Source organism: Lates calcarifer, linkage group LG5 (genome assembly GCF_001640805.2).
Source record: "Lates calcarifer isolate ASB-BC8 linkage group LG5, TLL_Latcal_v3, whole genome shotgun sequence".
NCBI classification, from domain to species: domain Eukaryota; kingdom Metazoa; phylum Chordata; class Actinopteri; family Centropomidae; genus Lates; species Lates calcarifer.
Genome location: NC_066837.1, coordinates 11,028,314 through 11,044,718, shown reverse-complemented (window position 1 = coordinate 11,044,718; position 16,405 = coordinate 11,028,314). Strand labels below are relative to the sequence as shown.

Sequence of the window (16,405 nt, the reverse complement as noted above, 5' to 3'; positions counted from 1 at the left end):
CGTGTTTGTCCACTAATTAACGTCATTGGGCCATATTAACCAATAAAGTATAAGGTCGTTTTCGAATTGTGCTGTTATTGGTAGCTTGCCAGCTCCCTCGTACACTTATTGGACATTCTTGTCCAATCACAGTTTACAAATCTTTCATGTGACTGACACTGCTGTAGTCCAATGAACGCATCGCCGACTTATCTGTGATTGGTCCAATGTACTTTTATGGGCGGGACATGTTGATGTTTTGTGATGGGACGGAAAATGGCGGCTGTTCGGAGACCGTATTAACTTTACACTGTAGCAGTAATACCAGCAGCAGTATTGTACACCCTTTTCTCGCAGGTCTTAAGAAATATCTGCATGTGGAAATTTTAATACGAGTTCGGGTCATGTTTGCTATCGTTACAAGCACGACGCCTCCCAAAAAGGTATCATTAGCTGGACACGACTTGGAATGAAGAAGGCAAGGAACAAAGCTCGAGTATTCAGACTGTCTGGAAGCCATGATAATGATCATTTTCTGTAAATGTTCACTTTTAGTCACTGTAGGTCAGTAGTTAACCTCTTTAAATGAGTCGAGGCCGTGCATTAAGCTTCTATATTGCGCTGGATCACTAAACGTGAAGTTATTAAGTGTAGAGAAACGTCAGACTACGAGAGATTAACGTTCACCCAGAGTTTTGCAAAGACAGAGTTCTGCAGAGAGCATTTTGTCATCTCCCTTAACGTTAGCTAAACAAGCGACCCAGGAGTTAGTCACTTTTCTGTTGTAATTTACGCTCAGTGCGCTGAACACACGCCCTCTTGCTGCTTGTTTACTATTCAGCGGAGCCATGTGGCGCCCAGGTACAACTTAGTTCTAGTCTAATGGGTTTACTCTGCATTGTCGTTAAATACCTGCTTTTGGTTGGACAAAACCCGGTTTCCCAGTCATAATGGATGATTCCAAGCCACGGTACAGCAAAAGGCTGGTAAGTCTAAAGTTCATTCTGCAATTTAGCAATCAAGTTGATGTTTTATACCAGAAACTAGTCCTGTATGTGATTTTACTCACGTTTTGTATAGATTTTGTATGTAACTATAGTTAAATATAAACGGTGACATGGTCTGGGGTGAAGAATCACGTACCCCTCAAAGGTTAAACCCCTTGCCTAATCGGTCGATCGATTTTTGTCCCGATCACAGACAACAAAGGTCTGATTATCTGCTGGTTCTAAAGATGGTCTTTTAAGATTTTCCTGTCATGTGAGGTCTGTTCAGAGTGATTTTACCCTTCCCGATCTGCTCAGAAGACAATCGGGGCCACCCCAATAAATATTAAATCTGTTCAATATTTACAATCAGAGGTCGTATTATGTGTGGGAAACACAGCGGAAAGCCGAGCACGCATTCTGTGGATTATCACGTGGAACGGAATGATAGCCAATCAGGAAATCAGGAAGCAAGCAAGATATATCGTCGTCCACCATATTTGTTTAATCTAAAGTTGCGTTTGACTCTGGTTGTTGGTGAATCTGTTAGTGTGTGGTGTGGTGTACTGTGTTGGTCTTCTCAGTGCACGTCACACACTATAAGAACAAAATTGTGAAACCTGTCATTATTTGTTGTCCTGTGTGGTGTCTCCCATTTTCTTCATCACTTAAGATTTTTAAAATCTTTTAGTGTGTGCCAGGCCTTATCTGGCTTCACTCAACCTAACAACTGCAGTGCTGCAGTGTCATATGATGTTGGTTATCAGCTGGGCAAATCAGCTTAGGACATCCTGATCAGGCCATGAGTGTGTTCATGTGAAAGTTTCTTGCAGTGTTTTCGTCTTTTGTCTGAAGATAAACAAATTCTGAACATGTGATGCAGATGTTTTGTGAAGGTAAAAGTAATGAGAGAAGTAGTGTTTATCAAGTGTGAGAAACTCCCTGTTTGTTGGAGGCCTTGAGCTTTTAACAAACAGAACATGGTTTACCACTAAATCCTAACAGCATTGATGCTTTTACTCTTAACCCATCACTTCAGCTCATAATAACTTCTGGATGTTGTTATAACTGAATTAACCTGCAGGTATCAGCATTTCTTCTCATATCATGTTAAGTTGATTTAGCTCCTCCTGATAGAGATTAATGCGACTGCCAAAGCTTTGTTCTCTTCACTGTCTGTCTCTGTCACCATTAAATACACAGAGGTACAAATGATCAAAGGAGTTGATGGCGTTAATATCACCAGCAACTATATGCACCCCTTCCTTGCAGGATTTAAGAAATATGTGAAAGTGGAAAAGTAGGAAAAGGTTTAATTGACATATTCTCTTTTGCTCTTGGTTTCATAGTCCCTACCTTCCACCATTTATCTCTTCTCATCGCTCTCATCCATTTGTCCCATTTCATTAGCGGGCTGGAACCCGTCGGCGTTACCATGATGATGGTATTTCTGATGAGGAGATTGATGGAAGGAGGATGTTTGACCTGGAGGAGAAAGTCAACAGTCAGAGGTTCAACTCTGACCGGGTCCTTCACATGGAGGGGAAAGGTAGGCGAGCACAGTCAGCGAGGTTTCTGTTGTTTGTTTGTGGAAACCTGCTTCTCAAGTTGGGATAGGTATGTTAATAGGCAAGTTTAATAGTGGAGAAGTTTTTTTTTATTAATCACACTTAATCAACATATTAATCAAATTAATATGTGACCAAACTCTCCATGAATAAAAAAGCAAAGGTAGAACCAAACTTTTGCATTATACATGCTTATATGTAAAAATAAATAAATAAATAAATAAAAGCCAAGAATCAGGAATTATAGAAAATCAAACAACTGGCAGCTAATGATAAAAAACTAAAAATAGACTTTGTGTGTGTGTTTTTTTATTATATTACTTAGACTTGACATATGAGTTCATCCAGAGAGGTGGTCTGAGGGACCCGATCATCTTCGAGAAGCCGGATGGATTGGGAATCAAGTAGGCATCCTCTTTCATTTCTACATCCACCTTATTACGTTGTATTACTGGAAAGATATGAGCCTTTTAATATGGTGAGCATCTTCTTGTTTTTCTGTAGGATGCCCGATCCTGACTTCAGTGTTAATGACGTCAAGATGTTTGTTGGTAAGACTTCACAAATGAACTTGGATGTTTTGTTTTTTTTCTTTTAATTAATTAGATGCTGCTACAAATCTCAGGTGCAAGTCAAGAATTTGGAATTGATTAATGTTTTATATTTTTACTTTATAAATTACTAAAGGATGAGTTCATCATCAGATTTTGTCCAATTTTCTGTCCATCAACAAACATTTAATTAACACAGACATCGGGGTGGCTGATGTCTCAGCCAGTGAAGTTTACAGGAATTTGCTAAATTTTAAGATTTTTGTGACCCTTAGATAATCCGATAGATTACAGACAGCTTTCCTTTCAGCTTGTTCACAGCAATTCATTATTGGCTTAACCAGCGCTGTGGTTGTGTTAAACACATCAGGAGACTGGGGACAGAACAGCTGAAAATAAAACTTCTCTGAATGCTTTTGGAATGCGATGGTTTGATAAATAAGTTTTTGCTTTCCTTTACTTTTATTGCATTTAATGAGCATAACTGTCGTCAGCTCAAGTTATCCTAACCTCACCTGGTTCACCGCAGCTGCTCAGCTGATTGCTCTGATACACATCTCCGCCCCTAAATAATGAACTACTTATTTTAGGTATTACATTGGGCTGACAAGCCTGAGTTTGTATACTGTAAACCACAACCTTTAACTGTGCACTAGCTGCCGTTTGCTGTGACTAACCACTGCCAAAAACCCCCTCTCAGGTAGCAGACGTATGATAGATGTGATGGACGTGAGTACTCAGAAGGGGACAGAGATGTCCATGGCCCAGTGGACACGTTACTACGAGACCCCTCCATCCCAGAGAGAGAAGCTCTATAATGTCATTAGCCTGGAGTTCAGCCACACCAAGCTGGAGAACCTGGTCAAGAGACCTGCCACAGTACGTCCACACGCTTCATGAAGGGCTCTTCTTTATGTTTGTTATACATTTAATGAACAGCCCATGCAAACACAAGTAAATCTGTCTATACTGCTCTGTTCTCTAGAAAGTTTGGAATGAAAACATTTGAGTTTAAACTGTAATTAGTGTCTGTTTTGTTTTCTCAGAGATGGTAAATAAAGGTTGTTTTCTGTCTGTCTTTCTAATCTATCTTTTCCATCTTGCCCTGTATTTGTGTGTATAGGTGGATCTGATAGACTGGGTGGACAACATGTGGCCTCGTCACCTGAAAGAGAGACAGAGAGACTCAACAAACTCTATTAACGACATGCAGTACCCCAAAGTACAGAAGTAAGTGCCCCATGTTCACTTTAATCACTTTAATAACTTTAAAAATACTTCATCTGATTGATTTGAATAAATTACTTGATTTAACTTACTCGAGATTTGAATGTAAACATTGCTGATGTTCTTGTGTCTGTGCAGATACTGTCTGATGAGTGTCGAGGGCTGCTACACAGACTTTCACATTGACTTCGGAGGGACCTCTGTGTGGTATCACATCCTGAGAGGGAGCAAGGTGGGACCAGAGGGGGCTTAGTAGTTATTATCTTATTCTGCCGACCGCAGTGCAAAAAAAAAAAAATGGAGCTCTCATATTTTAGGACAATACAATTACATTTTTATTCATTACAACCAAATGTTTGACTGGTACACAGAGTGGAGTGTGTTTATAACTGCTGGTGTGTGTTTTCAGGTGTTCTGGCTGATCCCTCCCACCCCTCAGAACCTGGAGCTGTATGAGAACTGGGTGCTGTCAGGGAAACAGGGAGACGTTTTCCTGGGCGACAGAGCATCTGACTGCCAGAGGATTGAACTGAAGCAGGGCTGTACCTTCATCATACCCTCAGGTCTGCCACATACACACACACACACACATGCTACATGTCAAACTGATTTCAGTGATGTGACAGAAGTGGAATATTAATGTGTGTGTTACACTCAGGTTGGATTCATGCTGTCTACACCCCTGTGGACTCTATGGTGTTTGGAGGAAACTTCCTGCACAGTTTCAATATCCCCATGCAACTTAACATCTGTAACATAGAGGACCGAACACGGGTATGCCCAAACACACTCACCTGTCCACAGTCAGCGACGGAGAGACTGATTTTTAAAATGGCTTTCTTTCATCTCCACCTGCAGGTTCCAGTTAAGTTTCGTTATCCCTTCTACTACGAGATGTGCTGGTACGTGTTGGAGCGTTACGTCTTCAGCCTGACCAAGATCTCCTACCTCACTCCAGAGTTCCAGAAACACTCACTGGGCATTGGTATGACCACAGGCGCATGGAGGGAACTTTTTAATGATGGGGTGTTTGTCTAGATTGGTTCTCAGTAGATTGTGTATCTCATTCCTTCTGTCAGGTCTGAAGAAGCCGCCTGGCCCCGATCCAGCTAGTGAGCAGGTGAAGGAGGAGGTGGGTGGCAGCAGCGATGGAGAGGCTTCAGAACAACAGTCTGACAAGTCTGCAGCTAAAGTTCACCTGACTCCTCTCGAGCTGGAGGGGCTGTGGAACCTGCTGGGTAAACTGGAGACCCTGCCCTCCAATAAGAAGTGTGTCCCAGCAGGGATACACAATGCCCCAGCACTCATCACACACATCAAGGTATGATTTTTGTGCGTGCGTGTGTTTACTTGGCTGGTGGTGTAATAAAACACTTTTTTCTTGATATTTAGTACTGATTGTAGTGATTGTTCTTGTCTCTGCTGTCTTGCAGGCACTACTGAAAGAACACAGCAGCGATAATCCCAAACTGTCCTACACAGGGAAAACCCATCATCAAGTGGCCAAAGAGAGTAAGCAGTCCTCACTTTTATGTGTGTGAAATGAGTGTATACTTTGACGTGCAGCCAAAAACTGCTGCATGACCAGCTGTTGTTGTGTTAATCCTGCTGTGTGGTAGGTTGGTAGAATAAAATGTCCTGAGCTTTTCGTCTTTATTGACATGAATTTTATCACGATCCCAGATCAAGGTCGTTTCATCGCCCAGCCCTAGTCTGTAAACCACTTTTCAGGAACTTTTTGAACTAGGTAATACTTGGAAGAAATGTGCCATTAATGTTAGTAATGAATTCTCAAATGTCAGGACAAACTGTGTCAGAGTTGATTGAACTAACTCAGATCAGCTGCTCAGGAACTGAAAACTCAGTTTTCCATCTTCAGGTTTGTCAACTCAGAGTTCAGGGTTACACTCATTTTGTTAAACCTGCTTTCTTGAATAGATTAGATACATCATGATTATAGGATTGGCTCGGTCATCCATTGTTTCTTCCTTACTTTTATCCTCCCAGCCCTCATGGTACCAGCCACCACCTCCTCCACCACCTCCTCCTCGTCCTAAGCTGGCCTCTACACCCATCATCCCACGACCACAGAAACCAGCCTCCTCCATGTCTGTGTTGAGACGGCGCAGGGTCAGGTAAGAAAAACCCATTACGTCACTTTTAGGGGTTGTTCTCAATTAAGCCCAGAAATTACCAGCTGTTTGGAGCCAACACAAATCAACAACACAAGTCTTCTATGATTGATGCAATTGTGTAGGTGTAAGATTAATGGTCTGTAATTTTCTGTTATGTTTTCCCTCTCTGCAGGTGTAAGCGCTGTGAAGCCTGTATGAGACCAGAGTGTGGAGACTGTAACTTCTGCAGAGACATGAAGAAGTTTGGAGGACCGGGGAAGCTCAAGCAGACCTGTGTTCTGCGACAGTGTCTCTCTGTAAGTAACCGGAATTTCTTTATTAACTGTTAGATGTGTCTGTTTTAGTAACTCATCCTCTGTTCCCTCCAGCCGGGCCTTCCCCTGTCTGCAGTGTGTGAGATCTGCAAGGAGCCCAATCAGGAGGAAAGTGGAGATCCATCCCTCACCCTGATGGAGTGCTCCAACTGTGCACAGATAGTCCATCCTGCCTGCCTCACGGTACAGCACACTCATATATATTGGATTGCATCATAAATCAGCCCCTGTTTGCTAAACTGTGGATTATATTTGCTGTATTTGAGTGACTGAATTTGTGGGTGTAACATTTGGGAGTATTACAGTAGTGAACTGCTCTGTATTTTATAGAGCTTGGGATCTTGACGTCAGTACTAGCAATGCATTATGGGCCCCATGGAGACAGACTTTGATTTTGGATTTGAAAGTTAAATTGTGGAGATTACAGAGTCATCAGAGTGGTGAACTGTCCACAGGACCAAAATGGAAAACTGTGAATGGGATTAAAAAATGTAATATAAGAAACTAAACAGGGAGGCAGAGGAGCTATCGATGCTCACATCTCCAACATTTTTTCCTCCATCATCTTTTAATATACAGTCTATGTATTGGACATGCGACTGGCTAAAATTAGCCTAATGCTAGCTGACACTCTATCAGTCATTATCGCAGATTATACACCACATCACTGTTGAGTTTAGTTTCTCTCTAGTCTCTCTCTGTATGGTATCTCGCTTGTGATTCTCTCGTGGTTCATTTGTGGTTTTTTTACTTGTTTGATCAGCGTCCTCGTTACCTGTCATCACCTGTTTCGGCTGAACAACAACATGACGGCAAAAACACATTCTTTACAGATCAATTACACATGTGTTCAAAATCTCAGTTTTTAGTTAACTGGAGTAGCATGCATTTTCTGAGGTATTGCCCACATTAGATTAGATTTACTTATATATAGATTAATTTGACCTTATTTCAAATATGGTTAAAACTGGAAGACTAAGTTTAAGTCCTTTTGGTCACTTCTTTTTTTGAAGGAAGTAACTGCTTTCTCAAAAGAAATAACAGTCAGATATCTCTTAGAGCATGAGTCCTGTTGGCAGGAGAATAAACTCCTTTCTTAGGTCAGGGTTTTACCTGCTTGTCCTGTGCGTCCTATGTCACTTGACCCCTGGGGTGAAAATAGATTTTACTCAAGGGCTAATCACTGATGTGGTGTGGAAAAAAAAATCTCCTCTGTATCTGCTCCTTGTTCCACCGGATGGTTTAAGTGGTGGGATTGGTCATGATTTGTAATGGCCTTACTTTAACCTGCTTAAGGCTTCCGTTCATCCTTTTTCTAATGATTTGTCTTTGTCTGCCTCTGAAGGTCCAGGGTGAAGGAGTGGTGAATAAAGACCTGCCCAGTTGTTGGGAGTGCCCAAAGTGTGTCCAAGGAATCACTGACCCAGAGGTACACGTGCGCGCACTCACAGACACACACACACAGACACACACACACACACACACACAGACACACACACACACACCTCAGGGTTTCCAACTTCTTGTATCTTCATGTTTTAAAACATGACTGCAGACAGTGTAAGAGAGAGCGCGAGTGTTTGCAAAGTGTCTGATTGACCCGGCATTCACACACACTCAGTTGCAGTGTGTCAAAGCTAATGGGTATTATATGTCTCCTGTCTGTCTGTTTTCATTTTTTATTTATTTATTTTGTTTTTCGGTTTCGGTTGCTTTAATTTTGATTACCTTTAAATTTAATTTAACTCCGTCAGTCATCAGGCAGCGATGAATCGTTGGCTGCCAGCCACCAGCAGCACATCCGTCCCCATGGCCCTCTGGTCCTCAGGCTGGGCCCTGGGCCCTCTGCTGCCAAAGGGAGTCCTGTGGGCTCCCAGCAGGATGGGGAGGTGGTTCGCTGTGGCTTCTTCCCTCCTCCTCTTCCTTCCTGCTCTTCCTCCTCCTCAGCATCACTTCTGTTGGTGGCGGCCCCTCTGCCTTCTCAGCCAATCAGTTCGAGACTGGTGAGAGGTGCCGCCTACTCTGCGTACATCCACCTGTCTGTTGCGTGCTCTTCCACCCCCTTTTTCCTTTCCATTTTTTCAAGAGAAGAGACACAACTCTCGATGTAAATTTCACTGTCCAAATGATCTTGTCGCTGACAGAACAATTTTTAAGGAATTCTACTTTCATTGTTTAAACAAGAGTAGTGCCTCTTCTCAGACTGAGCTGTTTTCATTTTGGAGCTGCCTTTTCCCCTTCTCTGTACTTTATAAATATTTTTTTTGATAGGTTATCATAATGGACATTGTGTAGCCTGACAGACAGTAAGCTGTTGTTTGACAAGACAAGCATATACAGAGAGACATTAAAGGTAGTTGGTTTTCCAAAATCAACAGCAGAGTACTTAAATTAACCTCGACCAAAATGATGTAAATATAGTATACATCATAAATGAGTGCACTCTCTGGCGCCACATGGGAGCGAATTGTATGGAGGCTTGAGAGAGACCAATTATTTCATTGCACAGAAAAGGGCAGGGGTACAAGAGTATTAGTAAACTATTTTTATTATGTCCGAATGCAGCAGCAAAAGTGACACAGAAATTCGGAAAGGAAAACGTCCTGGTTGTTGACATAAGTTTTCACTTCAAGATGAGCGAGCTCTGCTGAGAAATGCAGGAGAATCAGCAAGGAAAACCTAAAGTAGAGTGACTGTTTCATCTCATACAGTAAAACGCACCCTGCACAGAGGTGGAACGCATGGTTGTCCATGCAGAAAGCCACCGCTGAAGCCAAAGCACAAGAAAGCCAGATTCTCCTCTGACCTCTCATCAACAAGGCCCTTTCATTTGCAGGACTGCAGCTTACTGATGTTTTTTGTTTCTGGCCCCCAAGAGATCAGCAGTTTCAGAAACACAGCCTGTCTGATCGCTAACAGTCACGCAGCGGTCAAAGTCGCTGAGATCACAGTCTGATGTTTGACGTGTACAGTAACTGTGGTTCCCAACCTGTATCTGCACGATTTTATGCACTGCACTGCTGCCATATATATGATTGGCTGGTTGGATAATTTCATGAACAAGGAGGTGTACAGGTGTTCCTAATAAAGTGCTCAGTGAGTTTAGATGTCAGACGTTTCTTTGACTGGTCCAAAATTGAAGCAAAAAAGTCAGGGTGTTTTTTAGCGTTGACTGACAGGTTCTGATGTTCATCACATGCAGATAACATGTATTTTTGTATTTTTTGGAAATACAACCTTCACTGTAATATCGGAAGACGTGAACAGTAAAAATCTCGTCATAAGTAGATGTATTGACTTGTGCCATAAGTATGTATGCTGATGTATGTATTTAGCTAGTTAAACTAACAGTTATGTCAAAGATAAGATTCTCGTTTTTAATATTTTGTTTCCTTTGTTTTGGTCCATGGTAGAAGCATGATGATGTATTCTACATTATTTCATGTTCTTTTGCTTGTTTTGTCTCTACAACACTTTATCTTATGTTTATTTTACTATACTTTGACAGATGAGTGTGAGCAGATAATCGCAAGCTCTTCATTTAATGAGTCACAACCCAAAAGCTATCTTGCCCAGACAGATGGATCCCTGATTGACTGATGATCAGAATTAGTGAACATCAGCACAACACAATAGCAACTTCTGTCCCAAAAAACATTATTCATGCAAATCTGAATCTGTCAGAAGAATCTCAAAGTCTGACAGTTGACTGTTTGTGATTTAGTTGTCAATTTCTCAAGTCTCTGTTGACAGTTTTTTCTTCTTCCTCCAGCAGTCTAAAGGCGACAAAGGTGAAGGCCATCCAGTGGTGAGTGTTAAATGTGAGGTTTAACATGTTGAGTTTGTTTCTGAAGGCATTTTTGATTGAAGCTCTCTAAAACCTTCCTTCCATCCTTCATTTTTTTTTCTAATTCTTTGTCTTCCTTTCCCTCTTTTGCTGCACCTCCAGAAGCGCAAATCTTCCTCCCTCCTGGACGCTCGTATGGCTAAGATTTACAGACGGCAGAGACACAGCCATGATGGAGATGACTCTGCCAGTGATGACGATGATGAAGGTTTCTCTGTCTTAAAAAAATAAACCTGAAGCACTTTTTCACGGGCTAATGCCTGGCAGTGATAAATCACAACAAGTGTCAATAAGAATCTTTCCCCTGAAAAAAAGAAAACTTCAATTTGACTTTGCTATGTGTTTAATTATGGCTGATTGTTCTGACCGTATTATCTGTGCCATCCATCCATCTCTGCAGCTGCCCAGAGAAGAAAGATGGCGCTCCACGCTCGGGGAGGGAGCCAGTCCACCAGAAGAGGGTTTGGTGCCAACAGGAGAGGCCTGTTAAGAGGAGGCTCAGCTCAGAGAGGAAGCAGAGGAGGGCTCATGGCTCCCGGCTCCTCCTCCATCCTCAAGCTAAAGCGAGGGATGGGCATGAGGGAGAGCGGCCGGAGGGGACGGGGGGTGAGGCTGCGGGGAGGCTCCAGGATGCAGCGACGAGGGGACGAGACTGAGGAGTCTGACGACGACGATGACGATGAAGAGGAGGAGGAGGAGGAAGAGGACAGCGAAGACGGAGACAAAGAGCGACGGCACCGTCAGCGTCGGAGGAGGCGCAGGACAGACGACGATGAAGATGAAGATGAGGACAGTGAGGGACAGGAGTTTGACCCTGAAGAGGAGGAGATGGACACACTAGAGGATGAAGAGGAGGAAGAGGAGGAGGAGGTAGAAGGAGACGGGCGCTGGGATTCAGACCCAGAACCCCCAGTTCTCCTGGTGTCTGATCTGAACGATGACCTGCTGAGTGGCTCCTACCTGACTGTCACCCTTCAGCGCCCTCACAAGGCCAAGAGACAGTTTGGTAAGTCCAACATTTATAGTTTAATCTGTTTACATGTGGTCAAACAAAAACACCCCAAGTATAATATATATTCATGTTCCGTATGTGAACTGTAAACTCATGTTGTTGCTGCTCAGGCTCCATCGTTCCAAAGCTGGAAGCAGCCATGGGTCCGAGGACGGCTGCAGCGGTTTCCAGTGGTCAGCAGGGCTTCATCCAGAGAAAGTCGGCACTGTCCAAACCTGCACGACTCAAGAGCACCGACGCCACCGCTGACGGTGTAACGCCAAGAGGACCCGGCAGGTAGAGCTCAAACCTATAATTCATAATGTCTAAAATGTTATTTGGTTTATTACAGTCGAATGTGACATCCCAAACACTCATACATTTACTTTAAGACCAAAGCAGTATTCAACAAACAGCCCAATCACAACAGGAGTTGGGAGGATTACATTGTCTGGGTAACTTGAAGTGTTATTGTTGTTAACGGTCTATCGCTGTGCAAGTTAAATATGTAGAGGACTAAGTAGCTAATCCTTTATGGCTATTCCACCCATTGCAATTGGCTTATAGTATATCTACGTTTTTTCTAGCTGGAATATGGCGGAATGTCAGGTATGTGACATTATTAACCCAAACCCCATTTTGTTTGTTATCTTGTAGGCCGCGTCTGCGGGCTATCCACGGTGACAGAGGCACTAGAGATCGTTCTGTATCTTCTTCAGAGGAACAGGAAGCTGCTGCTCCTCCTGCATCCTCCTCCCTGTCTCCTCCATCCCTGCTGTCTCTGCCCTCCTTTAAGGATGTGGGTAATGAGAAAGGAGGGGAGAAGGAGGTGTGGGTGTCAGTGTTCAGATACCTGAGCAGAGCCGAGCTGCTGGCCTGCATGACCGTCTGTAAGGCCTGGTACAAGTGGTACGTCACACACTTTTTTTTTTTTTTTTTTTATTGCGCAAACAAAACATGCATACAGTACGTGTCTTTGTTTTTACCTTAACCGTCCTCAACAAGCTGAGCTCTGACATCGACTTATGAATAAACCAGCTCTGTCTCATTGTCCTGTGCAGGAGCTGTGACAAGCGTCTGTGGAGTCACGTGGACGTGAGTCGCTGCAGCCCGCTCAGTAACCAGGCCCTGGCGGGCATCATCAAACGCCAGCCCACCTCTCTGGACCTGTCCTGGACCCCGCTGGCCAAGAGACAGCTCAACTGTCTGCTCACCAGGCTCCCAGGTACAAACAGACTTAACACGCATGCGTGCACAGATCCTGCTGTCTCCACATGTCTCATTACACCCCCTCCCTTTGTGTCTTTGTGCGTTTTTCAGGTCTGAGGGAGCTGAGGGTGACTGGTCTGTCCTGGTCCTGTCTGTCAGCTCTGGTCTCTCCAACTCTACCCTACCTGCGGTTGCTGGACCTGCGCTGGTGTGAAGGCCTTAAAGACACCCAGATTAAAGAGATCATCACCCCACCTGGTCAGTAGCAACAGAAATGAGCTGACTCAAAGCTCAGTAACTGTGTACTCAGGCTCTGGTTTGGTGTCAGGTGCAGAACAGTGTCACAGCAGTCGCACTGAGGCCCAGTCCTGCACTGGTTTGGTACCAGTGGGAGGAGAGGTGCAGTAGAGCGGATGGTGGTCCAGCAACATACAATAATCACGCTAAGACTGGTGCCAAGATTGTCTTGTGAGATCCACCAACTGCCTGCTAAGAGGTCGAGAGCTCAGCTCATCTGTAATTCAAGGATTTAACATTCAGCTTTTCTTTGTTCCCAGATTGTCAGCAATTGTTTTTGCTTGTAAAATCTAACTGGAAAAAAGCTTAAAAAAAAAACAAATACAACATGAAAAAAACTCAAATGCTTTTTAAACTCTGCCCTAATTTCACATAAGGCAGTACGGTGGTATGGAACAGTAGAGTTAGTAAATGTAATGTATTCTTTCTCATCTCAGCCCGAATGTAACTGTGTGCCTCGCCATGAAAATACCAAAAGTGTGTTGGAACTGTGCTGTGCTGCACAGTTCACCAAAATATAGCCTGTAATCCCCATATTGACCTATCCAGCATAGGTGACCATTTTCACCTCCCTGTTTGTCCTTGTAGGTTCAGAGTCATCTCGCAGCAGACTGAGGAACATGGTGACACTGCGTCTGTCTGGTTTAGACATAAGTGAGTCTACTCTGAGGCTGCTGCAGCGCCACATGCCTCAGCTGGAGAGGCTGGACCTGGCTCACTGCAGAGACATAATGGACTCATCCATTGCTCTGCTGGCAGCTGCCGGGACTCACACCCGCAACAACCTCACCGAGCTCACGCTGGCAGGTGGGTGTTTGAACTCTGGTTCTTTAGTAGAAGTCAACACAGTTTCTGCTTTATCCTGTAATCAGGAACATACGCTCTTCATATGTTCAAGTCTGGAGGTAGTTACAAAGGGCTGCCACTAAGAATTACATACAGTTCTGGTCAAATATTTCTCATTTGAACACTACCACCAACAGAAAAGCTTTGTGCATCAAACATCTCCGGAGCTGCACTGCCTGACCAGTCGATACTGAGCAGTAATGATTGAGCTCCTGTAGTAGCAGAAGTCTACCATTTCTGAATGTCCTTGTACTGAATAGCACCAGAGTGGCAGGCTGTTTACTTTACAGTAGGAAAATTACATCTGCTGCAGTGTTATGAAGTTGCAATTATATGACTCTGCAGAGGGCTTTTAATTTGAAATAGTTACAAGAAGTGGAGACTCAGTGGCGCCCAGTTAAGGCGAGTGGTAGAGAGAGAGAAGAGCAAATTCAGAGTTGGGTACAGCCTGAATGGATTCACCTCAGAAACTCAACGATCCGCATTTGTCAAAGGAGATGAGAGCAGCTCCTGACTCATCTTTCCATCTCTATCTGTGTGTGTGCAGGCTGTAGTGAACTGACCGATGGCTGTCTATCCTACCTGAAACGGCTCTCGTCTCTGACTCTGCTGGACCTCAGAGGCTGTAAGGGCGTCAGCAGACGGGCCTGTGATGCCTTCATCTCTGATCTGTCTCATGTTGCCCTCTACTGTATGATGGAGGAGAAGCTCATCCAGCGCCTGGACTAAAACAAACACAGATGCTTTGTCGGATTTATTTTTTATACTCTCAACTGTTTGTGTGTCTGCACATAAACCTGCAGTTAGCTGACAGAAACATTAAATCTCACCAGACTGACTAGTTCTGCCAGTCCTTTGGCAGCCAAACGAAATGGCTTCTACAATCAGTGTCCTCTGATACAACCTGTAAATAAAGACGTCTTTGGAGTTGTTGGAAGATGTATTTTTTTTCCCCGTTGATGGGGGCAGGTTAGCATTTTCCCATCACCTCTAGTCTTTGTGCTAAGCTAGGCTTAACACTTGAACTTGGATCGATCTTCTTATCTGGCAAAACTACAAAGAGCATTATTTCAAAATGTCAGATTATTCCATCATAAACTTCTGTGATCTCGTATCATTGCGAGAATGTACACATGATGTTAATCACCCAGATGTGTGGTTAAATGTGAAACCACCTTTACTGTGCACAGGATGGAATAGGAGGGAAATATGGGAAAAATGAACCTGTTTACTAAACTTCACCAAAGGGCATTGTATTGTGTGAGTGAACTGTGAATTCATTGTATATATGTCTATTTTTTATGTTACAGCCATGTTAAAAATTAAGGAATCAGGTATTTGACGTCATACTTGTTAATTGTGTCAAACATCGTGTAGAAACGTAATAAAATAAACTGTTGGAGCATTATGTTTTTTACTTAGAGACATTTGGGCAAATTTCATATTAACTTAATTTTAGAAGTTAAAAGAAGAAAATCCAGCTTCAAATGTTAATTGACAAAATGCACAAAAACGATAAAAATAGTGAAGTGCAAACGTTTGCAAGTCAGAACTAAGTAATGCCCTCTTTGCCAGCTGTTCAGCATGGGGGTGGAAATATTCTGCTCTGAGGATGTGTGGCAGCTTGTGACACAGGAACACAGCGTGGTTTCCACTAAACGCATAGTTACACACGACCACCCTGAACAGGCCTGATCCCTAAAGCTAAGCAGGGTCAGGCTTGGACTGTTCTTGAGTGAGAGACCATGTAGAAAAACCAGGTGCTATCTGGAAGATAACTGATGGTTGTTCTACTCAAAACACAAATAATAATAATCATTATTATATTATACAAGCCCAGCTTCTTCAAATCTAGAGTTTTATGACGATATAGATTTAAATTAAAATATTTTTTATCAATTATAATATTTTTTAAGAATTACTTTTATTATTTTACAAAGCATCGTAGTCTTGAAATAACCAACAGTACCTCAACTATTCACCTCAGTTATGTTAATTGGGAACCAATAATGATTGATGACATTATTTATAGACCAAAAATAGGACTGTTTTTGCACCCTAGGCATACTTGCACAATGGCATATTTACTGTTGTTTCAAGATGCTACAGGCCTGTCTATCTATCTGCAGAGAGTGACGAGTTGGGACACTTCAGGCTACGAAGAACTGTCCTGATGGAGCTTTGCAGTAGTTTGGAGTTGGAGCTGTGGAGCTATACCAGACAGTCTAACACTGCACTGATGACTGTGGTTTCATACATTCATATGGTCTGTACTCTTGCATCTGTTTTAAATTTCATTGTATAATTTATTTATATTAATTCAATATTTTTTGTCACTCATTTCATGTTTATTTTTCTCAATTTCTTTTCACATCAGCAAAGACTGAGAACACGTTGTAATACAACAGTAGGTGGTGATGGTGCTCCGCCTGGTTGCAGTTTCCTATTTAAACTA

General features: G+C 42.9%; 1 protein-coding gene across 1 annotated transcript; it reads left to right on the top strand.

Annotated features, from left to right (window-relative positions):
* Positions 1-238: 238 nt before the first annotated feature.
* On the top strand, positions 239-15,352 carry kdm2aa (lysine (K)-specific demethylase 2Aa). The gene is given in 26 exon segments (XM_018660820.2): positions 239-965; positions 2,376-2,514; positions 2,859-2,937; positions 3,038-3,084; positions 3,785-3,963; positions 4,208-4,314; positions 4,450-4,543; positions 4,721-4,874; positions 4,970-5,085; positions 5,170-5,296; positions 5,391-5,632; positions 5,745-5,792; positions 5,794-5,823; positions 6,319-6,446; positions 6,619-6,742; positions 6,815-6,943; positions 8,106-8,189; positions 10,533-10,568; positions 10,710-10,815; positions 11,008-11,613; positions 11,730-11,895; positions 12,256-12,507; positions 12,660-12,823; positions 12,919-13,065; positions 13,693-13,911; positions 14,498-15,352. Coding segments are annotated over 26 exon segments (3,741 nt in total). The 5' UTR covers positions 239-929; the 3' UTR covers positions 14,680-15,352.
* The last annotated feature ends 1,053 nt before the right edge of the window (positions 15,353-16,405 follow it).